This window comes from Pleurodeles waltl, chromosome 5 (genome assembly GCF_031143425.1).
Source record: "Pleurodeles waltl isolate 20211129_DDA chromosome 5, aPleWal1.hap1.20221129, whole genome shotgun sequence".
In the NCBI taxonomy this organism is placed as follows: domain Eukaryota; kingdom Metazoa; phylum Chordata; class Amphibia; order Caudata; family Salamandridae; genus Pleurodeles; species Pleurodeles waltl.
In genome coordinates, this window is record NC_090444.1 from 775,624,649 (window position 1) to 775,645,547 (window position 20,899).

The window sequence follows — 20,899 nt, forward strand, 5'->3', positions numbered from 1 at the left end:
ATGCGCGTTACCTTCCACAACTGTTCATCATGCTTACTTCTACAGTTTCCAGTCACTAATAGGTCATCTTGGAAAAAGTATACTCCATGGATTTTTGCAAACAAATGAAACATCAATCCTTTTGAAAACATGGACAACAACCCCAAAGGCATTTGTTTTAAGCTGAAAGCATCCATTAAGATTATAAAACTAGTGAATCGTCCACATTCTTCTTCTAATGAAATCTTGTGGTATGCTGAAGACAATTAAATTGTGGAAAAATACCATGCTCTTCTTAACATAGTTAACATTTGACCAATTCTTTTAGTTTTTTTGTTGTTGAGGAAACGGATCCCTAATTATCTTGTTATTTATGTGTTGTAGGTCCGTGCATAGTTGGTTCTTTCCATTGGATTGTCTTGTGACCAGCACAGAGTTATTGGTTCAGTTATGTCTGCCAGAACCACCTTTTCAAGTTCCTTTGCTACTTCATCTTTCAGCAAGATCAGTATACTCCGTACCTTATGTATCTCTAGTTGTGCATTTTTTCAAACCAATTTAGTGTTCAAATCCATTAAATTTACCAGTCCTTCCACAGAAGACTTTTGGGAATTCCTTTAACACTTCCTTCTCTGTGGTTTCTCTGTCATCCACCAACAATACCTGCTCAAGATTATTCAGGTATTCAGGCCAATTTGCACACAGTTTTGGACCTGATCAAACCTTCCCAACCCTGGTAACACCTATGCACACCTTAGATGTAAAATGTGCATCCAACTCATTCAAAGTAATATCAAACATGTTGTGATCTCCTGCTCCACCTTGCTTTGGTACCAGACTACAGATTTTTAATCCCTCAGGACCAGCAGAATGTAACAAAAGGGGAAACTACTCCTTACATTACAGCCAAGCCTGAGTGGAATTGCATTTCTTGGGTGGATTAATGTTAAAGCTCTGTGCAGCCATTTTGAGGCAATGTGGACTAGTTCTCTGAAAACTTCAACACCTAGCGAGCATCAACACAGTTCGCTCTTCACCGCCATTCAGTCACAAATGCCCGAGTGGTTGTACTAAGTTTTGGAAGGTGAGGAAATTTATTATAAACACCAGCAATACACTCTGCAGTGCACTACTCGTTCCACAATAATCTCAGAAATGTAAGGGGGGGGAGAGAAATGTCTGCCACTTGTCAACTTGACGTCCTTACATGCTGCGTGTCTAATGTGCTTACTTACCACATCCAGCATGTTGTGCACACACAGCTCTAAGCATGTGCGTCCAAACTGTACACTTGCACAGTTCCAACCACCAAGGTTCTAAGATCAGGCACAGGTTCTGCGCACGAGCTCACTACTTCAAATGGTGCATTAGACCCTGGCCAGTAAGTAAGATTGAAACTCACCACAAGGTCTGTAGTATCAATTAAAGCATATTCCTTCATTGCCAAACCACGACTATGGTGTCCATTAAATGGTCTCACAATTAAGTAGTGAGCACTGGTACATTTGACGCTCATGCAGAATTACACATTCACAGTGTCTAAGGCATGACCACAATACCCACACAGCTGCCCATACACTCACAGCTTGTCGAATTGTTTTTTTTATATACCACACCAGTCAAGCTCCAATTCCAAGATTTATTGGTGAAACTATCGCAAGATACAGGTCTTTCCTCTCCCACTTGTGTCTCTCTCCCCCCTGCCTCTCTCTCATCTTCCTCCCCACCCTCCATCACATTACATATGACAACAGCTAGACATATTGACATGGACTGCAACATAAGTCTCACTATCAGCTAACCTTTCCCGATTCTCCTGCTGCTCCATGAGAAGACAAACCAGTGGTATCTTTTCTAATTGGTGATGCTGTGGGGAACACTATGTTTTATAGTCAGAAAGTTGAGCGACTGAACTAGTAGAAGACCTATAACAATGGGTGATTTTTTTTTTTTTTTTATTTATTATTTTTTTTTTATTTCAATTGTTCTCTCTTAGCAACCACTAAACTATACATAAACCACCACCCACAGTCACTGAACTGTACACTCGGACCCTCTTGTGTGAAAAATGTTATACACCTTTTCACACCACTTTTTTTTTTTTCTTCCTTCTTTTCAAAAGGCCCCCTTCACCGAAAATCAGTTCCTTCACATTACATCTTTTATCATAATGCTCTTAATTTTGGACTTGTTTTAGTTATATATATATATATATATTTTTTTTTTTTCCTACCATTTTCTTAACCACCTGTTTACATCCATTGCAGTGGCTTCTAACCACCACTTTCCCTCTCTCCTTCACCAGAGTTTGAAAGGTGCCTCCTCTATGGTGGCATGAGGAATATTGGAAAGTTCCAAACTTTATTTTTGATAAACGATGAATCGTCTTGCCAACAGGGTAGAGCAGTTTGAATACCCCCGTTAAAAGAAACTGTGTGATAATGTAGTGCCAGGCGCAGGATTAGGGACTGTGTGAGCCTCCAGAATAGATGAGGCAATGTGACCCTAACGGTGAGATTTCAAAACAGCATTTCAAAATCAGTCAATAATGAAGACTGACTAAAAAATTAAGTTTGAAGTCTAATATTTTAATACGCCTGTGTGGTTTACCTAAATACAAAGTGCAATACAGAAATTTAAAAATATAGCAATCTCAATAAGTCAGTCAAATTACATAGAAATCAATTTGCCATGAAGTCTCAGATTTTTAAACGTATGCAGCATCAAGCAAAAATTTGCAAAAGAGGCTAAGTCCTGAATGTGTAACAAATTGATAGAGGAATGGACAGCATCCCAAGAAGAAAACCGAAAGGTTCTGGCTCACCGTGAGTAAGGAAAAAGTGCAATGTCAGCATGGTGTGAGCAAAACTATCAATATGTCAACAATTAACATTTCAGCATTACAAAACATCATATTATCACACTACCTGAATATAGATTTGTCCCATCTGAAATAATGTCATTGGAGGTGACAGAACAAACCAGTTGCGTGAACAGTGGAAAGTCTCATGAATGAATCCAATTTAGTGTGCGAGCGGGAAGATCCTTGGATGTGTCCAAAGACTTGTGCCAAAGTCTTTGAGAACAGCATATCATACAAAATAAACAGAGCACGTTATGCAGTGTCAAATGAGAAACAAAAATATAAAACTGCAGCCATTTTAGTTCAAACTGGAGTCGAAGGGGTATGTAGCCTTAACCAGAAAAACAATGTTGTAAATATTACAACTGTTTGTTTTAATAGCAAATGACTTGTATTAATATACACAAATGATTCTCATCAGGAAATAACTCCTACATGCCAAATCTTCTCTCTGATAATTAGCACAACAACCTCCCCTCATGTAAGAACAGTTTGAATACCTTCCCCGCCCCCCATTCAAAATTCAGTTAGACCATTTAGCTAAACCATTCAAAATAAGGATGCTTGTTAGAAATGGGGTCTCTAGCTGGCAGTTGGTATGCACCCTGTCCAACAGCTCATCCCCCTTGGTAGCTTGGCACGAGCAGTCAGGCTTATCTCAGAAGCAATGTGTATAGCATTTGCACATAACACACAGTAATACAGTGAAAACACTACAAAATGACACCACACCAGTTTTTAGAAAAATAGCCAATATGTGTCTGTGTAAAACAAGACCAAAACGAACACAATCCAACATACAGTGCTAAAGATATGAATTTTGTAAAATACAGTTCCTTGAAGTCAATAGCTCCACCTGGGGCTATCACGGCGTTGTGATCAACAAAACTAACAGTTCAGGCCAGCAGCAGTGTCGTGGGCCAGCTATGGTATCGGGAAGACCCGCAAAACCGTATCTTTGGAATTGCAGGGCGTGGTGATACTAGCTGTGAGTCGGTTTGAGGTCGTCTGGTCCTTGAAGTCACACGCGTGGGCTGATGAAGTCAGGAACACTGGCTTGGATGGCATCGGGGCTGCGGTGCAAAATGGGACGATGCAACATGCAGTGCCCGTGGGTCACAGTGCAGGCTGCGGCTGGTGTCGCTGGCGTGGGTGGACCGGGGCTGAGGTGCGGGAATGGGACGGTGCTTCTGCACCTCACGAGCGGTGTCCACAGGCTACGGTGCAGGCAGAAGCAGCAACTGCAGGCCAGTCCAGCAAAGCAGCACAGCAAAGGGACAGTACTCCTCCTCCAGCTCTTCAGCTCTTCTCCTTGGCAGCGGTTAATCTTGATTCCAGAAGGATTCTAAAAGTTTTGGGTCTTCTTATACCCCTTTCTGCTTTTGAAGTTGGCAAAATTCAAAGCAAAGTCTCAAGTGATTGCAAGATCCTTCCTTGGCCAGGCCCCAGATGCACACCAGGGGGTCGGAGACTGCATTGTGTGAGGGCAGGCACAGTACTTTCAGGTATGAACAACCACTCCCCCCTTCCAGCACAGATGGCTCACAGGCTACACCCCAGCCCTCTTTGTGTCACTGTCTAGAGGAGAGGTGTGAACAGCCCAACTGTCAAACCAGCCCAGAGGGGAATCCACAAACAGGGAGAGTCACAGAATGGATTAAGCCTTTTTCTAAAACTGGCATTTTCAAACTAACCATCTAAAAAACAACTTCACTAAAAGATGTGTTTTTAAATTGTGAGTTCAGAGACCTTAAACTACATATTTTTATCTGCTCTCATAGGGTAACTAGGCTTTAGGGATATTTAAAGGCAGCCCCCTTGTTAACCTATGAGAGTTACAGGCCTTGCACATTAAAACCCGAATTTGGCAGTATTTCACAGTTAGGACATATAAAACACACTAGTATGTCTCCTACCTTAAACATACACTGCACCCTGCCCATGGGGCTACCTAGGGCTGCCTTACATGTAGTATAAGGGAAGGTTCAGGCCTGACAAGTGGGTACACTTGCCAAGTCGAATTGGCAGTTTAAAACTGCACACACAGACACTGCAGTGGCATGTCTGAGTCTTGTTTACAGGGCTACTAATGTGGGTGGCACAACCAGTGCTGCAGGCCCACTAGTAGCATTTGATTTACAGGCCCTGGGCACCTCTAGTGCACTTTACTAGGGACTTACTAGTAAATCAAAGATGCCAATAAGGACTAAACCAATCAACAATACAATTTACACAGAGAGCGTATGCACTTTAGCATTGATTAGCAGTGGTAAAGTGCCCAGAGTCCTTAATCCAACAAAAACTGGTGAGAAAAATTAGGAGGAAGGAGGCAAAAAGATTGGGGATGACCCTGCAAAAAGGGCCAGGTGCAACAATGCTCAAAGACAGAGTAAAATGTTTCATAATACACAATTTCAAAAAATCCTCCATCCTTTTCAAAACAAGGAGTGCTGACTTTTCTTAAATTGGCTAGCTAAGTGCGTCTTCCAGTGCAAACATATTTTGCAAGGAGTCTACTTCCACTTTTGCTGTCCGTGACCTCGCAAATTAATAATACATAGTAAGAACAACTATGTATTAGTTTGAACATGCTAGGGTATAGTAGAGCCATTCTGCGTCCACCAAAGGTTAAAGTAACCTATTCCCCTGGCTCTTCGGCATTGGGCACAGATTGTAGAGGAGTATGCCTTGTCTTTCATTGCGTGTTAGACCATAACTCTTTGACACGTCAACAAAACTACCCACTTGTTTGTCCATATCAGACCACCAGAAATGTCTCTTTTTTGAGTGATTGTACATGAGTCCATAAATAATGCAGTTTCACACTCTAATTGGTTACTCAAACTTGTCTTCTCACAGCAAATTGCTGCCCTCCGAATGTAGATCAGAAGCAGTCTGATCAAAACAATGTAGTTCACTGCTAATGTTTGACTTGATGTCTTCCCTTGTAAGAATTCACATGCTGTTGTAATCTGGGTGTCCTGGCACTAAGTGAATGAATAGCCCATTGTACTGTGGTTAATTCGTGGACAAATACATTTTGAGTTTTTGATGGAAAAATGATAAAACTGCTACTAATAGATTTAAGGTGCCAGAGAAGGTAGTTCCAGACTCTGGTGGTGAAACGGAGACAGTCTAATCATCCATTCTGCTTTACTGTGGCAAGGAATGGTCAAAATACTTCTAGAACTCAGTGTCCTGTCCGGTACTTCCATTTAAAGCTTGAAGACCTGAAGGAAGTGGGAGGTGAGACGAAGGTTTTCTGACAAATGTGAAGAGTTTGGCAATACATTTGGGGATGGGCAGCCAAAGAAGGGCACTGAGGTGACTGAAGACTCAGGATCTTCTGTTAAGCAGAGTTTGAGATGTGCAGCAGCACTTAGAATATGGTGGAGCTTTGCCATGGAGTAGGTTGGAAGAATGACATACAAAGCATTGCAGTCGTCTAAGTGTGATAAGCAGGGCCCTGTAGGAGGCTGGCCCTCTGTGTTGTGTACAAAGCTAGGCACACTGTGCAGGGGGCACAGGCAACCACATTTTGTGTTGTTTGGTCTTTGGTCCAGCTGCGACTTCCGGTTTGGGACTTAGTGGAGGGTCAGTGAAGTGATCCTCACTGGCTCGCTGGGTTTCTTGCTGTTGTAGACTGGTACGTCCACTCTCGAGGGAGTTCAACAGTGTTTTTCAAAGCCTTGAGGTCCTCTGGGGTTCTTTAGAGTTTTTTCAGTTGTCCCGAAGCTCCTCGTCGGCGATTGTCAGGTCCTGGGAGCAGCAGGAAGGGTTTTGGCACCTTTTCTTTCTTACAGCAGGTCCACAGTTCTCGTGCCTTGGATCTTCTTGGTGATGGTCCTCTTTTGTCCGTCGGATCTGATTTCCTGGTCTAGGGAGGCCCACTAAATGCTGTACTTAGTGGGTATTTTAGGGGGAACCTAGTAGTGACCAATGGGTCACCTATCTTTGGGTGGCCACACCCACTACAGTGACCATCTCCTGTGGGAAGGGTCACTTCCCTGTCCCTGGTTGGCACCTCCACTCAAGAAGGGCTTTGTTCCACAAACCAGAGAGACTGATCTCTACCCCCTGGGTTTGTAGATTGGGTGTCTAGAGGTAGCTGGCTGGATGGAACCAGTCGGCAACCATGCCATGGTAGTTCGCTTTTTTAGGGTGCACCTCTAAGGTGACCCCTGGTACATTTAGGGATATATCCAATACTGGTACCAGTTGTCATTGTGAGTTGTTTGATACAAATAAACCCAGGGTTCAGAGTGGCCATCATGTAGCTGGGAACCTCATATTAACCAGTGCCCAGCATATGTATAAAAATGGCTGCTCTGTTAACTAACTATCTCCCAGGTTTGGCAACCTCAAAGTGGGGGCATATTTCTCATACAGCTATGCCCTCGCATATATGGTGCCCCCTGCCTTAGGGCTGGAAGGCCTGCCAGAGGGGTGTCTTACTCATGGTGTACACAGTGTATGGTGGACAGGGCACACAGGTAGTGTTCCATGTCGAGTTTGGGCTTGCACCAAGACACCCAGCCTGCAATGGCAGTGCTGGAGGCATCTGGATGCATGGCCCTAGAGGGTGGCGCAATCAGTGCTGCTGCCCTCAGGGGCCTACCCTTATTACCCCATGCCCTGGGTACGTAAGTACCTTTTACTAGTGGCTTATCGTGGTAGCTAAAGGTGTATCCAATTGTGCCAATGCATCACAACCGTTTTAGGGAAGGAGCTCTGGCCTAGGGAGCTTGCTTATCAGGGGCCCTGGGCAGTACAATTTGTAGGCTACATCAGGCAAAAAAGTGGAGGGCTAACCATGTCAAAAAGAGGCATTTTCTCATACTACCCGCTCTCCTTTCTCTCAGCCCCCTACCGCCACCACCAACGAAAAAGGATGTGACTACCATTTCCCTAGCGAGTCTTCATCATCTAAGTGGAAGAACCCTGACGGGCAATCAGCATTTGCATGGGCAGTCCCAGGTCTGTGTTCTACTTGAAAGTCCAATACCTGTAGGGAAACTGACCACCTAAGCAGTTTGAGGTTTTCACCCTTCATCTAATATAGCCATCTGAGGCCTGTGGTCAGTCTGAACTATGAAGTGAGAGCCAAGCAGGTATGGCTTCAGCTTCTTCAGAGCCCAAACTACAGCATAGGCATCACTCTCTATAGCACTCCAATTGTGTTCCTAGGGAGTAGTTTCTTGCTTCTAAAAGCAATTGGCTGGTCATGTCCATCATCGTTTTTCTGGGAAAGGACCGCTCCTGTCCCCATTTCAGAAGCATCTGTTTGGACTGTGAATTGCCTGGAGTAGGCTGGTGCTTGTAGGACTGGAGCAGAGCACATAGCATTCTTCAGAGTGTCAGAGGCCCTTTGACAACTCACTGTCCAGTTAACCTTTTTGGGTATTTTCTTGGAGGGTAATTCTGTGAGGCGGAGCAACTATAGTGCCATAATCCTTCAAAAATCTCCTATAGTACCCAATCAAGCTAAGGAATGCCTTGACTTGTGTCTGGGTTGTGGGAGCTTCCCAAGCTAGAATAGTCTGAATCTTGGGTTGGAGGTGTTGTACTTTATCTCCACCAACCAGGTGACCCAAGTAAACAACGTTTTCTCTGACACATCTGGCACTTAATGATTTTGATAGTGAGGCCTACCTTCAGCAGAGCCTCAAGGACCTTCCCTAGGTGAATCAGATGATCCTGCCAGGCGGCACTATAGATAGCTCTGTCATCCAGGTAAGTTGCACTAAAAGTTCCCAATCCAGCAAGGAATTGGTTACCTAACCTCTGGAAGGTGGCAGGTACATTAGGTAATCCAAAGGGCATAACCGTGAACTGATAATGCCTACTAGGAGAAGACAATGCTGACCTCTCTTTTGCTCCTGAGGTTAGACCAGTCTGCCAGTACCCAGATGTTAAATCAAAAATACTGAGCTATTTAGCTGCTGCTAGCTGTCTATAAGCTCATCAGCTCTTAGAATTGGGTGAGTATCCATTTTTGTAACAGGATTGAGGCCCCCGTAGTCCACACAAAACCTAATTTATTTTTTCTCTCCTTTGGAGTGAGCTTTGGGGACTAAAACTATTGGGCTAGCTCAGGGGCTCTCAGAAGGTTCAATGACACCCATATCCACCATCTTTTTTACCTTTGCCTTGATACTCTCTCTGGCGTGGTCTGATTGTCTGCAAATCTTGTTCTTGACAGGCAGGCTGTCATCATTGTCCACATCATGGGTACACCAGTTTGTCTTACCAGGGGTCAGAGAGAACAGCTCAGCATACTGGTTGAGGACTTACCTGCAATCAGTTTGCTGTTGTTCTATGAGGGAGTCTGATAAGACCACTCCATTTACAGAACCATCTTGTTTGTTGCTGGAGAAGAGTTTAGGGAGCGGCTCAATCTCCTCCTCCTGTCAACCATCTGTAACAATAAGCATGGTCACATCAGCTCTATCAAGTATGGTTTTTAGGTGGTTGACATGTTTTATTCTTTTATGGTTTTTTTGAATGCCCAGGTCAACTAGAAAAGTGACCTCCTCTTTTCTCCCAAGTATGGGATAGGGCTCAGACCATTTGTTTTGGAGTGTCGTAGTTTGACTCTTGGTGTAGGCAAGCCTGCTGGTTTAAGGATGACAGTACTTACGTTTGTAGGCGACTATGCCAATCCTACAACAAGTCGCAACTGTTGTCCCATGTATACTGAAGTGCCATAAAGTGCCATGCCATACAGTGGAGTAGCATACGATTAAGTAGTGTTTACTGTAATAACATTGTTTGGTAGTTTTAAGTCTTGAAATGCACATTGCATTGGCATATAGTGCAGTAGTGTAGTGTAGAGTAGAATGTGGTAGAATGAATTTGGGTTAATTATAGAAACGCAGAGCCTAGTAACACACACTGAAGTGTTGTTTACTGGAGTGGCGCAGAATGCAGTTTAAAAAAACAAACTGATAGCTTATAGGATATTGTGGTACATTGAAGTTCCTTATATTGCAATTTAGCAGAACTGCGTGGCGCAGAGTGGAGTAGCATACACTAGAATACCGTACACTCCAGTAGTGTACCACAAAGGGGGGCATACTGGAGTAGCATTCAGTGGTATAGGGTAAAGTGCAGTTGAGAGCAGTGTAGGGGCGTTGAGTAAAGTAGCATACATGAAAGTGTAGAATACAGTGGTGAGCATTATAATAGCGTACAGTATAATAGTGTACACTGGATTGGCGTGCAGTGGAGTTCGGTGGAGTACCGTAGAGTAACATACAATGGTTTATCGTACAATTTACTGGAGTGTTGCATATTGGCCTGGTATACTGTAAACAGCGTAAAGTGCAATTATTTAAGGTCAACTCTTATAGACTGGAGTATAACATTATATGAAAACATTGAAATGTTAAAGCTCCAAAATATTTGTAAATGTTAATTTTGTGGCTGTATATATAAATAGTGTAAGTATTAGTAAACCTATAAGTTGTATAAAACACACTTGTATTTTGTGCTGTAACATACCATCAACAGTTGACAACATACCACAATACCTGGGGTTTGAAACTAGTGATGCTAGGTTGATGGCTGTGTTTACCAAAGGTAATAATCAGCCATGTAGTTTTAGCCCTTTCTCCATGTTGAGCGTTATGCCTTCCAGTGTAGATAAGTATAAGATTTTGTATTTTTACCCTAACTATTACCACTTTAATAAAGTGGTAATAGGTAGAGCAAAATCATTTTAACTTTCTATATATTTGTTTAAAAAAAATATATATATATGGAGTAGCGCAGGAGTGCTGCGGTACCCCAAAACCTTTATGAAAGGTTAGCATTTTTGTTTATAATTTTTTCTACATTGTTATACCACTGTTCAGTGAAGTGAGTTGTTTGTGTATTTTTTTTTTTTTTTTTAAATGCTTTAGCACACTGTTAATAAAATAGTGTATTACCAAATGTTAATTTTTTTGATATTGCTGTACTCCTGCAGAACTCCTTAACTGGTTATAGGCATGGGAAAAATAACAAACCTAATAGTTAGCTATGCTGAATAGCGTAACGCAGAACATAGGGAAACCTGAGGTAAAACCAAGATGGCTACCTTTTTAACTTTCATAAAGGCAGTCATATGCCAATCAACTAATGACTGGTCATTACTATATACCTCAGTACTATTGTGGCGAAAGATAATCTTTCCAAATGTTGTCAATATCTGACTGACTGTTTTTGCGCTGCGCGAAATACAAACATCTATGTGAAATGAATTGGTTTTTATTCCTGTTTTGGGACACCTTTTTTTTTCTTTGCGCCCCCTTGACAAAATGTTGTGAAACGGGGGCAGTAGGTCTGCCAAGTTTTGCAGACTTTCGTCAAACGGATGAAAAGTTATTAAGGGACATCCCTATCTTTGGTCACCCTAACTATAACAGACTGGCTGCTGCCATTCTAAAATATATATTACACACTGGCGGTCGCCAGCGGTAATTATAGTTAGGACCTAGTTTCTTCAAAGTTTCAGAGTGATTCATCGAACAGGGGCTGGAAAAAAAGCAGGGTGGAGAACGTTTCCCCGTGCATTTTCTCATAGGGATTTTAGTCACGACTACAGCCCGAACAGCTGGACGGAATTGCACTAGATTTGGCAGAAAGCTGGCTCTTAGTCCAGAAAGCATGCTTTATGTAATTTGGTGTAAATTCGTTAAGCTGTTTTGGAGATGTTAAAGTAAAAAGAAATATAGATATCTAGGGATGCAGATCCACCTCGGGGATCCACTGAGCCTCGCTCCAAAGCAAGGCCCTGATTGGCTGGCCTGAATCTGAGAGAAAAGTTGCAGTCTCTATTCTGTTAATCGGCCCAGTTCTTCCTTTCGATGTGAGTATCCACCGTGGGGCTCAGCACGACCCAACTCCCACAGCAGGTCCAGAGCCCAGTGAGAAATATATGTATACATACACTCAACTAACCTGGCGCGGGCTTGGCAGCACATAGGGAAGGGGGGGAAACAGTGGGGGGGGGGGTGATGGGTTGGCTGCAGGGCCTGGTGCGCAGGACTAAGTGCATGCAAAGGGTTGGGCGCGAGGCCTAACCTCCCTCCCCATGGTTATATGCTAATGCACACGTCAGGCAGGGGCAATCTCCTCACTATGGCTTCAGCTTAAGGCAGGCTATGTGTGCTCTCTGTGGTGGTGTTCACACTTGCATTTTTCTCTCCTCTCTCCTCATACACCACAACTGAAGGAATAAATCTGAAAGAGAAGTGAAGCTGCGGTGTAACATAAAAGCCCATTATGTATCCATCATATTGGAGTAAAGTACTACATTAAAAGCATAATTACAAAAATAAATGATAAAGTGAAAAGCTCACGTGTGCTAGATGAATAGGAAATGTAATGAAGGAGTCTGGGCTTCAATATGGATAACCACAGAGCACTTAGCCTTAGAAACGGTGATTCTTAAAGTTTTTACTTGGCAGTAGTCACATTCAACTCTGCACACTCTACATTTACAAATGTTAATTTAAAACTCTTTATTAATCAGAGTAGCACAAAATAACACTTAAATAAAAGGCCAGTTTCCTATAGTTTCGTGAAACTATTGCAGCCATATTGGATTGTGTGCTTTCAAGTTATAGGTACGCGATTTATGGTGCCGTTTTCTCCTCCCCTACCCAGTGCCACAAATGCCTTTCTCTCCACTGCTGAAGAAAATGAGACATTGGCCTACGAGTCCCTGCATTACTTTGTTGGTATGTGCGCAGGCAAAATGCTGTCACTCAAGTGAGGAAAGCAAATTACTTGAGTAGACTGTCCCAATTACCCATGCTGTTTGCTGTGTTGAGTAGAACAGAGGATGAAGAACACTGACTAAAAGCTCCTCTGCGTATTTATATATAATCACTTTTGATTTATGATTTTGTTAAAGAAAATATGAGCATGGTGAGCCAGCTAAAGCTGTTTCAAGGCCAGATTGCAAACATAGGCTAAAATAGCAATTCAAATCATGTTTGTACACTGGAGCGACCCAATGATTTATTTAGCTCAACTTCTCAAGAAATGTTCGCATTTGTTTGTTTTTTTAAAAAAATGTATGTGAAAGTTGAGACTGATAACAAGAGGAAGGGGTGAGCAGCGACCTGCAGCTATCTTTTCTATTGTTGCCATTTCCTTTTGCTATGTAGATAATGCCTAGGTTTTGTTGATTTGTGCAGAAAACCAGAAATCCTGGACAGAAACAAGTATGGCTGAAAATCCTCCTACAACTCTAGAATAGAGCGGAAGGCCTTATCAAGGGCTGTCTGGCGCAGATGGAGCATTTCCTCAATTTGAAAAACAGGACATTCAGATTTGTTTGTTCAGCGCATGTTTCTGAAATGGTGATATGATCAGTTTTATTATACCTTTAAACAGCGCAAATGCTTGAAGGGTGCATCTCTGGATCATGATTTGAAAAGCAGGTTGTCCTGCGTGGGTAAAAACAAACCCTCTAATATTAACACACAGGAAGACGTGCCCGATTTTAATAATATCAGTGAGTGCTTTCTGCAGGAATGCAAGCTTGCTGCCCTAGTATTGAGATTATATGAATTGACTTGGAATCCAGTCGGGCCTGGGCAACATTTCAATTCCACATGTGTAATTTCCAGTATTTCACATTACGTTCTTTATGCAGAATTTCATTGCATTATGCCATTGTGCCATATGGCTTAATTCAAGGTCGCTTGGGTGAAACATCATATTGCAGAAAATCGGAACAACACAAACTGACCAAATGCAAGCAGCTAATGTTTGCACTAGTTGTTTTGTTATACCTTTTTGGGCAAAATGCATACTCGTCAATTTTGTTTGCTAAGATACACTTCGTACCCCAAAACAAAATGGCAAACATGGCTCATTGTCATTTCGTGTAATTTTTCCAAAACTCCGGCATAATTACACAAACCGAAATTACTCAGATTTCGCGCACACATTTTGTGGCGCCAATTGGCGCCTGAGCTTCTATAGGTGGGGACAGCCTTATAAATTCCACCCTTACTGGGATAACCAAGGACTAGTTGAAGAAAACCACAGTAAGGTTTTATTTCTCTCTCATGTTTTGTGAATTTATCTTATTTGGATCAATTTATCTTGGGTGCATAGCTTAAAACGTGGTATGAGTTCTACACCATCTATGTGAATGGGATGACGGGAACAGATTTAGGCAAAGTTTAGACAGAGTTTGAGAGGAATAAATGTAGTTTTACATGATGTGCAGAGGCAACTGAACATAAATATAAAGACTAATATCCTTACAAATACTTTAATCCTAAAATATCCATCTGTTAGGATTTGCTCCTTCACTTTGTGCCAATAAGTGCAAGAATTAATGACTGACATGACCTTCGGAAAGCAAATGCTATCTGTGTTCTTACCAAAGATTTTAACAATATGAAACAGTAGTGACCTTCACAGAATAACTAACTTATTCGTAACACCTGAGTCCTTATGAAAACTGGAAGTTCAGCTCACATAATAGTATGGGCTTCTTTTGACAAAATAAAGCCCAAACGTCAGACTCTGTACATTGTTAGCATTTGTGATCCAAGTGCTTTATCAATGAAAAATGCAGCTTCAGATTAAAATTGCATTTAAAGCACAGGTCTTTTAATGAAACGTCTTCGGTCTTTCCATTTGCTACCAGACAAATGTTCAAATTCTGAATGAATGAAGTAAACTTGGCACAAAATACCACAGCACAATTTCTGAGATTCCTCTTCATATCTTTTGGCCTAGTTTAATTATGCCCAATATTCGAGATCCACTGTGCCAGATGGCTTAGAAATTCAAATTCCTGTGTACCAACAGAAATTGGAGCTTTCATAAAAAAGACAAAGTATGTTAACTTGTGCATGTAGGAATCCAAAAAGTAAATCATTTTTCCTTCAGGACACAAACTCCAAATTCACCTCCAGGTCAAGGAGGAAACCTCCCAAAGGAAGGTAAATCTCCCAACTAGCTTATCTCTTTCGCCATTCAGAAAAACTGGAGGTCTAAAGTGTTTACCTTTTAAATGCACTCTGTAGGATGTCCCTGCTGTGGGTCCAGATGGAGGTACATTATTATATTTGCTTGTTTCTCTTATAGGAAGCACACTTTCAAGCTCTGTCAGGTGCTCCTCAGATTAATCTTAGGAGAGTCAACGCTACTAGTTAAAAGTATTTCTTACCTCCATTATCATTGCCAATCAGGAGCCAAAGAGCGCTATTCGCCATTATGCCACCAATTGCCATGCTGGTATGCATCATTTCTAGTAAAAAATACTACAGCTTCCTGTGCCATGTACAGTTAGAACTCTGCTCTGGTTTCTGCCTTTCACACCCATATGACCTTACTAAACCAACCTGTGTTGTAACTGATAGAAAATCCCCAGAAACAGACACAAAAAAGCCTCTAAATGATGCGTAGAACACGGAACCAATAAATAGATAAAAAATCTTAGTAGGTAAAGGCATATGTTTTCATGCACAACACAAATTATTTAAGGTACTTGGGTATTTCTTTTGTTTTTATTTTTTTGCAGTTTTATATAGCTCAAACTTTCCCCAATGGCAGTGGAGCGTTTTAAATACGAACCAGATTACATTACACATTATTTTCTTAGGCATGGTGAGGCCCAGAATCACTGGATGTTGAGCAGAGGCCATAGCACGAACATGGTTGGCGATTTGGCCAGAAAGCTTGTGGGAATTAATGTGGCTTACATTACTTCCCACAGTCTTGCTGACCTGGGGGTTACCACAGAACAGACATTAAGTGCATTGCGAAGATGAAGACGCGTGCAATTGACGTGCATCGAAGTGGTTACAGTCCTACTGCATCTGCAGTAGATATCCAGATCAAAGACCTATCCTTAGACGACTAGGGCCTTCTCTCAGACACTTTCTGTTAAAAGGTTGCTGTAAAGTACTATATATTATATCCCGTGCTCGGAAGTATCTTTAACAAAAGTGGGAAGTGCACAGAGCTCTGACTTTTCATATGGCCAATCTTCCACTTGTTGTAGATCGGTGTAGAGGCTACTGGTGGCTTTTGGAATGTTTTATGGATGCTGGTGTCGGGTGTTGGCTTCTGTCAGCAAGTCCTACCTTGCAGCTTGACTGGTCCGTCAATCTCAAGGTTCTTTAAGCAATGGACGTGGATAAGGGTGGGAAATATGGATGAATAGAGCTTTAAGCCTGACACTTGGTTTAAAACATTTTATGCATGTCAAAGTACTTCTTCAGAGGAAAAGACTGAATTTCCTCCAGAAATGATGCATTACCCAGGCACGCCCAGTGCCCCCACTGACATGATCGTGATTGAAGACATCTGCAGGAAAGCCACATGGATACCTCTGCACACTTTCTCTAAGCATCCATCTCGGGATTTACTTTTATCTTGCATTGATGCCTGATTTGTTGAAGTACCGTTGGTCGATCACTTGAAACTTAAGTTATATCAGTGCTGTACAAACACTCCCATTTTACATTTCCTTGAGAAGTTGGTCTAATAGTTTAGAAGAGTGCTGAAAAATTACTTTGATTGGAGGTATGAGTGACCTGGTGTATTCAACGTTTCAACATGCACACTAAATGTGCTAACCTGCATCGACCAGCTGTCCTATTCGTGGTCCCTAAACATCAGGTAGCCGAGGTTTGTATTCAGAGTAAATATGGGAGCTGGTGGCCTGACCTTGCATTGTGATTGGGGGACCACTTCACTTTGTATCATCTATGCACGGTTTTGTTGGAATTTTTATTTTTATTTTATTTATTTTTTTAAAGGATGTTTTTCTAGTTGCACAAAAGGTGAAAATGTGGCAGCAGTTTCTGCCAGTAGTTGCAAAACTTCTGTTGAGCTGAAGTATTTAAGCTGACATAAAGGAAACCTTCAGGTATCTCCAAAGAGTAGCTTGTTAGCTACTAGTAGCTCTCGAGCTACCCGTAAGTAGCTCTTCTGTGTGCAGCCCAGTATACAAAAACTGAAAAGTGTATATTTAAAACATACATGTAAACTTGTGTTTGTGGTCACTATTAAAATTACAATAATATTTGTACCGCTGGATGATTTTCATTAAACCTAAGTACCTTTTGCTTCAGAAAAGGTTGGAGACTAGACTGTTTTTTTTCAGCTGGAAAGTAAAACTTGTTAAAAAAATAAACTGATGTATTCCATGGAATACAGGCAGTCTAATTTCATGGAGCGTATTACACCTCTTAACATGAATAGCCTGCAAAGGTGGACTTGTAACTTGTGAAATCTAAACTTCTTGTTTGACATGTACGCTTTCTGGTGGTTGAAGGTGTTTTCAGAGGCGTTGTATTACTCACAAGGGAGAAAACTTCTCTTTGCATGGCTGAGGACTTCTCTTGCAAGTTTACCTTATATCAAAACGAATCTTGTGGACTGCATGTGTCATAGGACAAAGTGGCATCTGGAAGACTTCTGAATCAAGTAAAAGGAAAACCTGGTGATCCTGGACATCTTTATTGTGCCAGAGTGTGGAAATGAGATATTTGTCATTGTGTTCATTAGATTTTGCCTGCACAGCGCTTGCGCTAGGCTTGTAAAATCTGTTGTATTTACTATGAATCATGAAAGGGGCTTGCATCCTTCACTCTTCTTTTCCTTGCTTTTCATTGGTTCCTGTGCTTGCCACTTAAATTTCCTTTGTTTCTATTGGCCATTGCAACGTTTTCTTACATTTACCAATGCTTATTTGCTCTTAACAGTTTCCCTGTGACAAAGTACTATGTTCATCCGCTTTGGTTTCTCCTCTGCTAATTGTCTTTTATTTGGAACTTCTTTAATTTGCTTGTGTTTTTTTTTTGTATTTTTATTTTTTTATTTTTTTCTGTAGACCACGCTACCAGCTTTTCAAAGCCCAGAGTTTTCTGTGTTGAGGCAGCATGAAGATTTTATCTGGTTACACGAAACGCTCATCGAGAGTGAAGAATATGCAGGAATAATAGTAAGTGTTTGTACCCATGAAATACACTTACCTTGTGGTCCACTGAGGTGCAATTTACACATATCCTGTGTATCACAGGAGTGTATGAAATTTCATCATAAAAGCTTTTCATGAAAGAAAATGAAATAATTTTCTTTTTAGCGAACCACAGAAACTGTTCCTTTATTGTTCATGTTACATATTTTGGTCTAAAGAGGCAAACTGCAACAGATAAAAAGTTAGCCTAAAATGATCTAATTAATACAATTTACTGCTCCTAGCAGCAGTTTGGGTAAAATGCCCTTAATGTACGGTCTACTTTTGTTTACCTGTTGTTGTGTTTTTTGTTTTAAATTGTTGATGCATTGTAGTTAGCAATGGCCCATCCAGTTTCACACTTTTTCTTTGGGGTCTTGGCCAGACACTTTTTAGGACTGTTTATTATTTTCAAAATGTAGCCCACTCCACTATGACAAACGTCTTGTTTGATTTGTGTTACAGTTAGCTTATATAGATGAGGATTTCATACTGCTTCAGCACTCATCTGTTGTCAATTGACACTCTAATCCATCACCAATGAATTAATGAAAATAATACATAAAGCACATTAATATCGATGGGCTTAGGGGTATCACTGGGAACAACTACGAAAAGTGCTGAATTGAATGAGGAAACAGTGAGATTTTAGCTCTTTCTGGGGATTTTAGATTAGTCATGTAAAAAAGACTAGGAAGATGTGCGTTCTGGATTTTAGCTTCCAGGAAGTAAAATGAGCTGCCACCAGCTGCTCAACTTCCTGACGCAGGAGAGCAGACGACTTTGGTTGTTGTGGAGTGGAGAGGCCTATGGTAAATAAGGGCAAAGGCACTGCTGTTAGATGGCTCTGTGTTTAGGAGGCGTGCAGTGGCGAATGATCTTAACTTTAAAGATGGATTGTTTGGCAATAGAAAGTCAGTGTAGAGACACCATTTAGAGGATGATAGAAGTACAGGCAAAAAGTCCCAAAACTGGACCATCTACTACATTTTTAAAGATCTAGAGTTAGTGAATAAAGTGATAAAGGGAGTTCAAAATGAAGAGTTTGGTTCGTGTAATAAAATGTACCTTCCCTACCAAGGCAAGAGTAAGAAAAATATGCTTAGAAAGGGTACGAGGGACTTCACAGGCTTGATGTTATCAGTGTTTTTAGAAACTGTTTGAAATTGGGTCTTTTGTTGGCAGAGGTGTGCACCCTGTCCAAGCAGGGGCCACAGTCCTAGTCAGGGTAAGTCCGTTACACAACCTAAATTAACCAGTGCTCACCCTCTGGTAGCTTAGCACAGAGCAGTCAGGCCTAACTGCAGAGGCAATTGTGTAAAGTATCTGTGCCAAAAAAACAAACAAAAAAAAACCACACACACATATCTTCCACTCCTTCTCTCTCCCCCCCCCCCCACCCCCACCCCCCCCCCCTGAAAACATCACAAAAAGACTCCATACTGGTTTAGAAAAATAGCGAACATCTATCTGAGTAATAAAAGACCAAAACAGCAAAAAATACAATCAGAAGTCGAGATTAATTTTTAAAGGTTATGTGTGAAAACAGTGCTTAGAAGTCACTAGAGATCAAAAGGTACTTGAGGTCACAAGAAACCGGTGCAAATCCAAAATCCAGGCTGACCGCGATGGAGGGTAGGCCGGCTACAGAGACCATGCCGGGTCTGCTGAACAGTACCTTTGTTGGAGCAACGCATCATTGTTGAGGGCTCAATGCGTTGATATTTTCAACACACTGGGAACTGCGTTGTTGTCTGGCTCGCCCTGGGAAAGTGAGGGTGGTGTCTTGTCGTTGGGCCATGCAAAGCGTCGTCATCGGGCAGGTCAGTCTATGAATTTGCTGTCATCAGGCAGTCCCTGCGTACATAGCGTGATCGCACTTGGTTTTTCCGTTTTCAATTTGCTGCATTTTACATAGCGCAATCATGCTGCATTTTTTTTTTTTTTTTTTTTTCATTTTTAATTTTTTTTTTTATTTGTGTGGCAAGAAAAGTCGCTTACGAATTGACGCTAATAGCTCTAACTCGTTTGTTTTATTATTTGAGAAGAATAGTTGGAAAGGGCCCTATGCTTGCTTCTGGGGGTCATCTATTTTGACCAACAAAGCGCACAGACGGGTACTATTTGGTTTAGGCAGTCGTGCTTGTTGAGAACATGCATGATTGAATGCCCAATGATGGATCGCTGGCTGGGTGACCTGGAACTTTTTGATGCCATGTTTGTGTGTAATTAACTTTGTGCGTGCACCACTATTCAATCTATTTGCGTACATAGGAATCTACGCTTTCCCACGACAGTGCATGCTGCAGTGCTGCTAAAACGATTCATAGAGCGCTGGAATGTAATCATAGTACACATTTGTACTAGGAGTTAACACTGCGCCGGCGTCTGAAGCATCCCCTGAATAACAGAGAAATTGCGACTTGACTCGCCAGAACAGGGGACATAAAGTGCAAAAAGCCAGCATGCACAAAATCAATATCTGTCTCACTGTTAAGGCAGAGATGAGACAGCTAATCTCACCTGGGAAAGAATGTTGGCAGCAAAGCATATTCCTGCCCTTTTTCCCAAAAAGGACAATGATTGGGCTTACGGCCTATCAGCAGCTCATTGAAGAGCCGGGGGTCGAGCCAAACATTCATACTTTCTGATAATGAGCTGAGAAGCCGAAAAATGCTATTATCAAAACAGTCAGCAGTGCCAGATCAGTTATAGTAAGAAGCACAAAGAACATTGCATCAGAGTAAAATGTCTTGTGCGCAAAATGAGTATCTTTGCAGAATCTCCGTGTGGCTCAACCGCTTCGAGTCCCAGCACACTAACGTGTTAAAAGTTTATGACAAAGTAGCATCTTTCTAGCATGGTTACCCCCACTTTTGGCCTGTTTGTGAGTGTGTGTCAGTGTGTTTTTACTCTCTCACTGGGATCCTGCTAGCCAGGACCCCAGTGCTCATAGCTAAAACCTTATTTGTTAGTGTGTTTTGCCTGTCTCACTGGGATCCTGCTAGCCAGGACCCCAGTGTTCTTAGTTTGTGGCCTATGTGTGTGTTGTCAGTAGTGCTTAACTGTGTCACTGA

At 41.8% G+C, this 20,899-nt stretch overlaps 1 protein-coding gene across 2 annotated transcripts in view; it reads left to right on the forward strand.

The window, feature by feature from the left end:
- SNX5 (sorting nexin 5) overlaps positions 1-20,899 on the forward strand; it is a 229,078-nt gene that overhangs the window by 34,154 nt on the left and 174,025 nt on the right. For both annotated transcript variants that reach the window (XM_069234748.1, XM_069234749.1), the window contains exon 4: positions 17,697-17,807. In XM_069234748.1, the coding sequence (XP_069090849.1) occupies positions 17,697-17,807 (111 nt within the window). The remainder of the gene's footprint in view (positions 1-17,696; positions 17,808-20,899) is intronic.